The sequence below is a fragment of the Aethalodelphis obliquidens genome, unplaced genomic scaffold, assembly GCF_003676395.1.
Source record: "Aethalodelphis obliquidens isolate GAN/ISIS:26980383/991018 unplaced genomic scaffold, ASM367639v1 scaffold14, whole genome shotgun sequence".
NCBI classification, from domain to species: Eukaryota; Metazoa; Chordata; class Mammalia; order Artiodactyla; family Delphinidae; genus Aethalodelphis; species Aethalodelphis obliquidens.
The window spans coordinates 33,425,680-33,438,634 of NW_020837958.1; the positions used below are offsets into that span (position 1 = coordinate 33,425,680).

A 12,955-nucleotide genomic window follows, 5' to 3' on the forward strand; every position below is an offset into this window, starting at 1 on the left:
AAACAACAGAATGCAAAAATGAGCAGAAGACCTAAATAGATATTTCTCCAAAGAAGACATACAGATGGCCACGAGTCACATGAAAAGCTGCTCAAAATCACAAATTATTAGAGAAATGCACATCAAAACTACAATGAGGTATCACCTCACACTGGTCAGAATGGGCATCATCAGAAAATCCACAAACAACAAATGCTGGAGAGGGTGTGGAGAAAAGGGCACCCTCTTGCACTGTTGGTGGGAATGTAAACAGATAACAGCCACTGTGAAGAACAGTAGGGAGGTTCCTTAGAAAACTAAAAATAGAATTACCAAATGACGCAGCAAACCCACTACTGGGCATATACCCAGAGAAAACCATAATTCAAAAAGACACATGCACCCCAATGTTCAATAGCCAGGTCATGGAAGCAACCTAAATGCCCATCGACAGACGAATGGATAAAGAAGATGTGGTATGTATATACAATGGAATATTACTCAGCCATAAGAAGGAATGAAATTGGGTCATTTGTAGAGACTGTCATACAGAGTGAAATAAATCAAAAGAGAAAAACAAATATCATTTATGAATGCATATATGTGGAATCTAGAAAAATGGTACAGATGAACCAGTCTGCAAGGCAGAAATAGAGACACAGATGTAGAGAACAAACTTATGGACACCAAGGGGGTAAAGCAGGCTCGGGGGGATGGTGGTGGTTATGGTGGGATGAATTGGGAGATTGGGATTGACCTATATATGCTTAATATATATAAAATAGATAACTGATAAGAACCTGCTGTATAAAAAATAAATAAAATTCAAAAATAAAAATAAATAAAAAAGGGGGGGAACAATTTTATTTCTTCCTTTTATTGGTATGCCTTTTATTTCCTCTTCTTGCCTTACTGTACTGGCTATGACTTCCAGTACTGAACTGAATAAGAGTGACAGCAGACATCCTTGCCTAGATAACCTTGATGTTTTAGGGAGAAAATATTCCGTCTTTCACCATGAAGTACGATGGTAGCTCTACATTTCTGAATACATTCTTTACCAGGTTGAGAAAATTATCCTCCATTACTAGTTTTCAGATAGTTTTTTTAATCATAAGTGGATATTGAACTTTGTCACGTACTTTTTCTAAGTCAATTGATATGATCATGTGAATTTTCTTCTTTTCTCTGTTAATATGCTAGATTACAGTCATTGATTTTTTACATACTGACAAGCCTTGAATCCCTAGAATGAACTCTACTTAGACATGGTATATAATTCTCCTTATATATTGCTTAATTCTATTTGGTAATAATTTGACAAAGATTTTCCCATCTGTATGCATTAAGAATACTGGCTTGCCAGAGATAAACCCATGCACATATGGTCACCTTATCTTTGATAAAGGAGGAAAGAATATGCAATGGAGAAAAGACAGTCTCTTCAATAAGTGGTGCTGGGAAAACTGGATAGCTACATGTTAAAGAACGAAATTAGAACACTTCCTAACACCATACAAAAAAACCCTCATAATGGATTAAAAACCTAAATGTAAGTCAAGACACTATAAAACTCTTAGAAGAAAATATAGGCAGAATGCTCTATGACATAAATCACAGCAAGATCCTTTTTGACCCACTACCTAGAGAAAAGGAAATAAAATAAAAAATACACAAATGGGAGCTAATGAAACTTAAAAGCTTTTGCACAGCAAAGGAAACCATAAACAAGACGAAAAGACAACCCTCAGAATGGGAGAAAATACTTCCAAACAAAGCAACTGACAAAGGATTAACCTCCAAAATATAAAAGCAGCTTATACAGCTCAATATCAGAAAAACAAACAACCCAATCCAAAAATAGGCAGAAGACATGAATAGACATTTCTCCTAAGTAGACATATAGATTGCCAACAAGCAAATGAAAGGATGCTCAACATCACTAATCATTAGAGAAATGCAAATCAAAACCACAATGAGGTATCACCTCACACTGGTCAGAATGGCCATCATCAAAAAATATAGAAACAATAAATGCTGGAGAGGGTGTGGAGAAAAAGGAACCCTCTTCCACTGTTGGTGGGAATGTAAACTGATATAGCCACTATGGAGAACAGTACAGAGGTTCCTTAAAAATCTAAGAATAGAACTACCATACAACCCAGCAATCCCACTACTGGGCATATACCCTGAGAAAACCATAATTCAAAAAGCGTCACGTACCACAATGTTCATTGCAGCACTATTTACAATAGCCAGGACATGGAAGCAACCTAAGCGCCCACTGGCAGATGAATGGATAAAGAAGATGTGGCACATATATACAATGGACTATTACTCAGCCATAAAAAGAAATGAAATTGAGTTACTTGTAGTGAGGTGGATGGACCTAGTCTGTCATACAGAGTGAAGTAAGTCAGGAAGAGAAAAACAAATATCATATGCTAACATATATGTGGAATCTAAAAAAACAAATAGTTCTGAAGAATCTAGGGGCAGGACAGGAATAAAGACACAGACGTACAGAATGGACTTGAGGACATGGGGAGGGGGAAGGGTAAACTGGGACAAAGTGAATGAGTGGCACTGACATATATACACTACCAAATGTAAAACAGATAGCTAGTAGGAAGCAGCCGCATAGCACAGGGAGATTAGCTCCGTGCTGTGACCACCTAGAGGGGTGGGATAGGGAGGGGGGGAGGGAGATGCAAGAGGGAGGGGATATGAGCATATATGTATACATACAGATGATTCACTTTGTTGTATAGCAAAAACTAACACAACATTGTAAATCAATTATACTCCAATAAAGATATATATATGTGTGTGTGTGTATGTGTGTGTGTATATATATATAAAGAATAGTGGCTTGGTCATAGTTTTTTGGTGTCTTGTTTTGTTTTTTGTTGTTGTTATTGTTGTAGTTTTAACTGTCTTTGTCTGGTTTAGTATGAGGATAAGACTAGCTTCATAAAATACACTGAGAAGGGTTCTTTCCTTTCTGTTTTTTGGAAGGGGTTGTGTAGAACTGGTGTTCACTGTGCTAAAGATGCCTGGTACAAGTCTCCAGTGAAACCATTCCAACTTATAGATTTTATTTCTAAGAGATTTTAAATTATGAATTTAATATCTTAAGAGTTATAGGGCTATTCAAGTCATATTAGATAAGTTGTACTTTGTGCTTTTCAAGGCATTGGCTCATTTCATCTGAGTTATCAAATTTATGTTTGCAGAGTTGTCCCTTACTATCGTTTTGATATCTACAAGGTTTGTAGTGGTACTAATTTCATTCTTAATACCGGAAAATTTTTTCTTATCTTTTTTCCCCTTCTGTCAATCTTGCTAAATGTTTGTCAATCAGATTGATGTTTTCAAATAATAGCTCTCATTTATTAATTTTCTGTTTTCAATTTCACAGATTTCTGTCCTTTTCTTTATTATGTCCTTCCTTCTGCTGGCTTTGGGTTTCTTTTGCTCTTTTTTCTAGGTTAGGTGGAAGCTTAGATTATTGATTCAAAACAATTCCTCTTTTTTCTAATGTTAAGAATTTTTGCTAAAGGGCAGCATTTAGTGTTCTAAGTTCCCCTATCAGTAGTATTGCTTCAGCTGTGTCTCAAAATTTCTGACATGTTATATTTTCATTTCCATTCAGTTCAAAGTATTTTTAAAAACATTTCCCTTGAGACTTTCTCTTTGACTCATGGATTTAAGTGTGTTGTTTAGTTTTCAAATGTTTGGTGATTTTCCACTTATCTTTCTGTTGATTTCCAATTTGACTCCAGTGTGGCTGAATAACATATACTCTATGATTTTAATTTAAATTGAGGTTTGTATGATGGCCCAGGATATGGTCTACCCTAGTATGTAGTCCACAGGCTCTTGAATGTTATACTCTGCTGTTGCTGAGTAGACCATATTATAAATGTCTGTTGGATCTTGTTGGTTGATGGTATTGTTAAGTTCCATATCTTTGCTAATTTTCTGTCTAGAGATTCTACCTATCAATTATTGAGAAGGGCATTGAAGTCTCCAACTATAATGGCAGATTTGTCAGTCTCTCCTTTCAGGTAGGACAGCTTTCACCTCATGTATTTTGCAGCTCTGTTACTTGGTACATACACATTTAGGATTGCTGTCTTCTTGATGGCTTGACCTTTTTATCATTAGATAATGCCCTTCTCTGTCTCTAGTAATTTTGCTTCAAAGTCTACTTTACCTGATATTAATATAGCCATTCCTCATTTATCTTGATTAATGTTTACATGGTATAACATTTTCAATCCTTTTACTATCAACCTGCCTATACCAATATACTGTAGGGAGTTTTTGTAGCTAGCATACTGTTGGGTCACTTTTTTTTAATCTAATATGCTGACCTCTGCCTTTTATTTGGTATAATTAGACCATTTACATGTAAATAAGTATGCTATTTTAAATTTTTGTTTTGTTTTATTTTTCCTGCCTTCCTGTGGATGACCAAAAAAATTTTTTTTAATTTTACTTTGATTTATCTATAGTGCTTTTGAGTTTATCTCTTTCAGTGGTCGCTCTGGGTATTACACTACATACACAAAACTTGTCTGTTGGTCCCATCCTTTTACCAGTTCAAGTGAAGTACAGAAAGCTTACCTCTATGTCTTTTTACCTTCTCCCATTTATAATATAATTGTCTTAAATAGTTCCTCTACATACATTTAGAACCACATCAAACAGTGTTACAATTTTGGTTCAACTATCAAACATAATTTAGAAAACTCAGGAGGACAAGGAAAGCCTACTGTATTTACCCAAATTTTTGCTTACTATGTTCTTTCTTCATTCCTAATGTTCCAATATACCTTCCTTTTATCATTCCCTTTCTATTTAGAGAAATTTCTTTAGCCATTTTTTTAAGGTAGGTCTGCTAGTGACAAATTCTCTTAGTGTTCCCTCATCTAAGAATGTCTTGATTTTTCCCTTCATTCCTGAATATTTTCACTGGGTATAAAACTCTAGTTGACAGGTCTTTTCTTTCAACACTTCAAAAATATGCCACTGCCTTCAGGCCTCCATAGTTTCTGATGAAAAATCTGCTTATGAGAAATCAGAGTGCTTTTCTCCTGTAGAAACAGTACCTTTTCTCACTCACTGCTTTCAAGATATTTTGTCTTTAGTTTTCAAAAGTTTAGCTATAATTGAACTTGACGTGAAGTTCTTTTGGCTTATGTTGTTTGCTCAGCTTCTTTGACCTGTGGCTTTATGCCTTTTGCCAAATTTGGGAAGTCTTCAGTCATTATTTCTTCATTTTTCTAGCCCTACCTTCTTTTTCCTTTCCTTCCAGGACTCCAGTGACACAAATGTTAGACCCTTTGTTATAGTCCCATGGGTCCCTGAGGATCTTTATCCCCCCTTCAGTCTATTTTCTCTGTTATTTAGATTGGGTAACTTCTACTGTTCTATCTTCAGGTTCACTGATTATACACTGTCTCTTCCATTCAGCTGTTGAGCCTATCCACTAACTTTTTGAGTTTGGTTCTTGCATTTCTCAGTTCTAAATTCCCGTTTCATTTTTTTTTATACCTGCTATTTCTTCCCCAGGACTCTCAATTTTCTCATTTGTTTCAAGTGGGTTTAGGAACTCTCACTGAAGTATTTCTATGATGCCTGCTTTAAAATATTTGTCAGATAATTCTAACATCTGTTATTTTGGTGTTTATGTCTCTTGATTCTCTTCTTTCATTCAAAATGAAATTTTCCTGGTTCTCAGAATACAGAATGATTTCTTTAATTGAAACCTTAATATGTGGGGTATTATGATATTCTGGACCCTATTTTAAATCTTCCAGTTTAGCTGGCTTCCTCTGACACTGTTCCAGCTGGGGAAAAGGTTCCTGCCCAATTACTGCCAGGTGGGAGTAGAAGTCCAATTTCACTTGGCCAATGTTGAAACTGGTGGTGGGGAGGGGTTCCTCACTACTGCTGGCAAGGGTAGGGATTCTGGCTACTCAGTAAGCCTCCGCTGACACCACCTGGGCTGTGACAGCAGGAGTATCTCATTACTGCTCCCTTTGTGGCCTCCACCAACACCACAGGTAGGAGGGGGAGAGCCTCCTTACTCCTGGGAAGCGGTGAAAGTCCTGACTCTCACCTAGGCCTCCTCTAACATTACTCCAGTGGGAAGGGAAAGGAGCACCTCCTTACTGTTTAGGTGGGAGTGTAAGGCCAGGCTCCCCACATGGTCTCTGATGACAGTTAACCAGGGGAAAGGGAGAATGGCAGTGGGGAGGTTCAGTACTGTCGAGCAGGGAAGAAACTCCTGCCTCCCTACTCAATCTTCTTTGAAATCACCCCAGCAGGGGGTTGGAGAGCCTTGTTACAACTTCATAAGGGTGGAAGTCTAGGCTCCCCACTCAGCCTTGGCTGGCATGGGTCAGGGTTGGGGCCATAGTCTTTCTGCAGTGTTTGGCTAGAGCATAGCAGTTACTGGCTACCTTTTCTGTCTTTCCCAGTCTTTTGGCTAGAGAGAGCAGGCTTACTAGTCTGTGCTAGTTGCTATTTCCAGCCTGCCATCATCTTCAAGTTTGGGAAATATTAGGCAAAAAGAAAACCCAGGGAACTCACCCCATGTCATTCCTTGAATCCTGAGGTCCCTAGTCTTTATGCCTTTTCTCCACCTTTCAGTCTTCTTATGTTTATTTTATATATAATGTTCAAGATTTTCAGTTGTTTTAGCGGGAGGAATAGGGCAATGTACATCTACTCCATCATCCTGAAAGCAGAAGTCCCCACTTTTTAAACTGGTTCCCACTATGTCCAACCACACAAATTCCTGGAAAAATGAGGATAGAGTCTGTGGAAGAGAGTTTTCTTTATGTGATGCTTACATATTTGGACAAATTTGGACTACTGTACCATCCAAATGAGTTATGTGGTTAAGCCAGCCATATAAGAATGTCCAAATTACGTGTTAAATCAGGGTAGCACTTATGATATAAACTTGTGTACACTAAATACCTGGAACACTTACGATTTTGTAAATACTTATGAATTTAACAATTTTCTATTCAAAACTTTAAAATGATAGTTAAATTGTGTTTACTTAGGGAACAAGTACATAATCTGATCTTTCCAAAGACACTATATGGAACTATACAGCTAAATCCAATTTCAGACATTTTGTCATAATAAACAGATACTTAAATGTACTTATCCCGAAAGAAAATAAAACTACCCTAAAATAAATGGTCTAGAACAGTGCCTGCCACAGAATAAGCAGCTCAATAAATACATGACAAAGGGTATCTATAACAAGATAGTGTTTAAAATTTACTATTAAAAAAATTTAAAAATAAATAAAATTTACTATTAAGTAGAAAAACTTCCCTAGTTAATGTCAAACATATGAGGCTATATCATTTTTGTTTATAAAATGTTTTCATAATTCACCAATAAAAATATTTCCAATTTTTATGTATCATTAGAATGTATTTAGGAGTATCTTCTTATAATAATACATTCTCAAATATGCTTGGCAATGAGCAGATTCAAGGTTTCTTTGATTATAAAGTTCAGAGAGATTGGTTTCACGCAGACAGCTCTAATCAGTGAAAATAAAAGGTTGTAATTACCTAATAAATCACTGAGAATCAAGTTTTTTAAAAGATTAATATATATAATCTTTCAGGATTAATAACAAACTATGTGAAACAACAGGAAATTATAACATATATTTTAGTATTCTCACTCCCCCCCAAGGTCCCAAGGACATAAATGTTAATGTAACAAAGTAGAGACTTCCTTAAATCACCTTAATCTAATGCAGAGCTTCACAAACTACGTTCCTTAGAATCCTAGTGTCTCTTGAAATACTGACATGTCCCACAGAGAAAATATAAGATTGGTTAAACCCAGTTAAACAAATTTCTCCACTACAGGAACACTCAGGGCATTTAAAATTAAATACGCACTGTAAACTTCCCACAGAGAATTACAGCTACACAGTTTCCCAAATTTATTTAATCAGAAGCCTTCTCCCAAACATCTATTAAATCTCATTGGAGACTAGTGTTGAATAGAACTCAATCTGAGAGACAGAATGGCAGAATAACCCTTTTCACTACTTGGCCAGGTAGAATGAAGACCAGAAATTTAATAAATATTATAGTTATAATAACTAAGAAATGATTCAACAAAGAAAATATTAGGATGAAAAGCTTTTTAAAAAACTATACGTGAGGGGGCTTCCCTGGTGGCGCAGTGGTTGAGAGTCCGCCTGCTGATGCAGGGGACACGGGTTCGTGCCCTGGTCCAGGAAGATCCCACATGCCGTGGAGCGGCTGGGCCCGTGAGCCATGGCCGTTGAGCCTGCGCGTCCGGAGCCTGTGCTCCGCAGCGGGAGAGGCCACAACAGTGAGAGGCCCGCGTACCGCAAAAAAAAAAAAAAAAAAAAAAACTATACATGATTCCTAGCACTTACTAAAAAACTAGTCTGTTATCAATCACGGTGAAAAATAACCATGAAAATTGATTACAGATGTTATAATGATAAATTAACTAAGTGGCAACTCCATTCTAATTTAACCTTAAATATTATTCTCAAGTTTATTTAAACATGGAGATAAAACAACTATAGAAATTGGATGTTTCAGATGAAGTTTAAAAAAAACAACTTTCATTTTTAACAGAACTTCACACTTAATTATCTGAAATTAAACACCAGGTGTTAACCTCATGGAACACACATAACTATAGTATTATGGCTCACTAAACAGAATATATAATAAGCAGAACATATAACCATCAATGTTGTATTGTACGTAAGTACATGTGTGTATTTATGTGTGCATGTATTCAAGTATGTTTATGTGTATATGTATACACAGCCAATACGGCAAACATACCAGAGACCCTTAATAAAAGTAGAAAAATAAATTTTAAAAGAGTTCAACTCAAATTAAGGCCAAATATTATAAGAGTTTGAATGAGATTTTATAATGCTTCTTTTAACTAGACATTTACAATCCACATTTATGCCAAATTCTTTTTAAAACACATAGAACTAACAAAATACACAATGGCAAGCAGTGATATAACACTAAATTTAGATGCTGTATGATGATTTCTGCAGTTTAACAAGTGTAGGTTATAAGTTTGAATTCAGAAAATAAAGGGAAACCACTTACCTCTAACTAAAGTTCTCTGAAGGTAGTATCCTCCTTAGAACCCCTATCTTGGGTAGTTTCACCTGCTGTAATTTCCCTCAAGAGATTCCAGCAAAGTCTAGGAAGGTTTAGGTTCCCTTCTGCAAGCCCTATTAGCGCATGTGTGTTATAAACCTGCTCACATACTGCTTCATAGCTGTAACTTCCAATTCCCACTGAATAATCTCCACCACCACCACCACCGTCATCCATGTATCAGTGCAGGAGAGAATTTGGAGAATTTCATTTAGAAATGTGACTTTTTTCACTTCTCCAAAAATGTCCTCCAAATCATTCCACTGCTATGTCTATAATGTACTGAAGAGAGTGGTGACGATTCAGCAGGTGAATAAATTACAACATATAGATTTAGCTATGCAATTATATTTGCTGAATACTCAAATATTAGATTCCAACATAACACAAATAAAACTAGCTTTCTCAACATTCAATAAATATGTAAAAAAAGGAAAAACTAAACTGAACATATATGTGAAAAATCTTACATAAAAAATACTTTCATAAATAAAGTAGAAAAAATAGTGTATATCACTTGGGACTACTGACTATTTCCCTAGTATATTTTGTTAAAGAAATGCCAATATTTTAAAATAAGCTAGGAGATAAGTCACTGAAACACATATGTTAATGATTTTTCAGTATGTCACTTCTACCTTAAACTGTCAAAATAAATAAAGTAAAAACAAAACAAAAATGAAAAATAAAACTAGCCACTCAAAGCAATGCCAATCTCATATACCCAGAGTGGCAGTTTACAAAGGGTACTATTAAGCACTTAACAAAATTTTTCAACTCTATTCAGGAAGCTGACTGAAAAACAGTGGAGCAAAGGACGCCTGATCTTCCACTATCCAGAAAGTCTTTTCCTTTGGATTTCCACTGACTGATTCCATAACTTCTTGCTGATTATTTCCTTAAGTCATATAAAAATAGGAGAAAAAAAGAAAGGGCATCAATTGTCCTAGAGGCCAGAGTACTAAACCATACTTGTAGCACTATTTTAGAGGCTAAAGTATGGACTAGCTTTAAGAACACTGATTTTAGCTGCAGCCACCATCGGCTTAACTGCAGCATAAGTAAGATCCAAAGCAACATCATGATGAAATTCTACTTTTTCAGATATCTTAGTTAGCTTTGAAAGTTTCCCCTGGCTCATAACAGGTTCAAATAAATGTTTCTGAACTCTAATTTTAAATGTCAAATTAACTCCTTCCAAGACTCTCCCTTTGTATAAGCAATTCAATATGCAAACCTAAGAATAAAATGCAATAATAAAATTATCAAAACGCAGTTAAAAATAGATAACAAAAGGAGGAATGAGAAAATCTTAATTGCCCAATTTGATACTCAATATATAAGTAACTAAGTTAATTATATATAGTTCTGAGTCTTCAAATTATCTGTGGTTATATAATACCTGCATCATTTTAAAATTAAATTTTAGAATAGGGATGCTTCTTTAAAAAATGTGGCCTCTGTTTGTCAAAAAATCCAGAGGTTATTTTTCCAATGGAACAAAACAATACCCTCAAAACAAAAAAAAATCACAGAAGTAGACTTACAGGGAATTCCCTGGCGGTCCAGTGGTTAGGACTCCATGCTCTCACTGCCAAGGGCCCAGGTTCAATCCCTGGTCGGGAAACCAAGATCCCATAAGCCACACGGCAAGGCCAAAAAAAAAAAAGTACCATTCATAAAATAGATTGTTTAGAGCTTTAAAAAAAAAAGAAAGTGAAATAATCTAGTCACCTCTAAGAAAGAATAAAAGATTGAGCCATGAGGCAGTATATTTGCATATACTTCCCCTCTTATACATGCACTATTAGGACTCACTGAAGGGTCAAAAATCTTCTAGATCTTGCTAGTTTAAATGCAGGAATGTCTAACAACCCAAGAAGGTGTATCTAGGATGATACTTACCTTAGGATATATTATACCACTGTGCTATTATGTATTCTGTGTATGGATACACAAGCAGTCAGCTGAAAGGTACACACCACACTAGCAAATGCTTGGCTGGACCCATAAGGTCGGATGACCAATGGAATATCAAGATATGTGTCGATTCTCCAACCCTCATAACCACATTCCAAACATCTCACGTAGTCCTTCAGCTTGCCTTGATACAGTTCATTTATAAGATCAGCCTAAAAAATAAGAACATTTATATTTTTTAAAGCGTTCCTTAAAAGTAAGTTACCAATATTTTATGTCTTTTAGAATGATTTTCAAAAGGATATTCATTCTTACTGTTGAAGTTTTAGAAACCTTTAAGATTTATCTAATCTAAATTCTACAGAAAAAAATAAAGGTTTAACAAAAACAAAATAAATTAAGAATGTGCAAAAATTATTTCAATTCTCACATTACTAAAAATCCCACTATTAAAATGTGTTTTGTTGATAAGCTGATTACTGATTTCACTACTAAGCCCCGTATTATCTTTTCATTAGGATGAGAATACATCATGACATTATTTTAGGCATACTGATAATCACACAGCTAAACAACTGGCTACTTTTATAGCTTTACATATATTACCACCACTTTCGCAATATTCTGATTCCTAAAATCATATCCTCTATCTCAAGGTACAAATAAAACTTTTTAACTTTCAGTAATATACATAAAACAATTCAAAGAAAAAATATACTGTAATTTTTTAAATGTACAGAAATTGAAAAAAAAATCTTAAACTCCATCTCCCTCAAAATATCCTCACCTAAAAGAATGGATCTCTCACCTACTCCCCAAACTTAGCCAACTGGGGCTATTCTGACTCAAAGGAGGCAGGTAACTCCCTAAGTAAGGACCCTCCATGTGAATGTCTTGCCTCAAGATTCTTGTACCCAAACTTGGGAACTCAGAAGGAACGCCCTAACTGGTCTTAATAGAAGTGTTGACCCACATAGGGATGTAACGAGGAGGAAGGGTACCTTCAGACCTATGAAAAAGAAACACCCCAATACCATCTACATAAAGTTATGAAAATACAATCCTATAATGAAGAGAAACTAGATCACTAAATGAACTTAAAATTTTTTCCAATATCTCTTAAGAACAGTTAAGAGGGAAAGCATATTACAGTTTACCTCTTTCATAAATTTATAGCTCTTCAAGTATCTAGAATTCATAAGCCTTCAAATTAGGATCCACCATAACTGTCTACTCTAATACTATTTATTTAATGAAGCTTTCTTCATTCAGCTGCCCCAGTTATATTTGATTATGTCTTCTCTACCTGAGAGGGCATTTATAAGTGTTTCAATCCAGTGTTTTTCAAGCAGTTTTGATAGCAACCCACAGTAAGAAAATAATGTACACCGCAACCCAATACATATAACTGTAACAAAAGTTGCATAAAACAATACTTACCCTTACTTATGTGATGCTTCTCTTATACTTTTCAATTTTATTCCTTTTTTTTAAAGTGCTGGTGTTGATTCACTAAATTTATTTCATAAGTGAATGTATCACAATCTAGTTTGAAAAACTTTAGTCCAAGCCATCATAATAGTTCCAATCAGAGAGTAGTCCTCCAGGCTACCTTCCAGATTCTTCCCCCTTTTTACCTCTAGTGATCTTCTATCACTACACCTAGCATAAACCCTCCTCTGTACTGAGTCCTGAGCCCCATCCAGTTCAGCCTTATGTCTCACCCCAATGATATATCTAATATTCTCCCACTTCTAACCTGTTCCTCCTTCCACTGGATAAGAAGAATAGGGTCAGATTAACAAGGATCCTAGGTGTCAAAAGCATGCCTATACCTG

At 35.6% G+C, this 12,955-nt stretch overlaps 1 protein-coding gene across 4 annotated transcripts in view; it reads right to left on the minus strand.

Annotated features, from left to right (window-relative positions):
• The window catches only part of USP47 (ubiquitin specific peptidase 47), a 122,201-nt gene that overhangs the window by 45,705 nt on the left and 63,541 nt on the right, over nucleotides 1–12,955 (minus strand). For all 4 annotated transcript variants that reach the window (XM_027115375.1, XM_027115374.1, XM_027115377.1 and 1 more), the window contains one exon: nucleotides 11,180–11,329. In XM_027115375.1, the coding sequence (XP_026971176.1) occupies nucleotides 11,180–11,329 (150 nt within the window). The remainder of the gene's footprint in view (nucleotides 1–11,179; nucleotides 11,330–12,955) is intronic.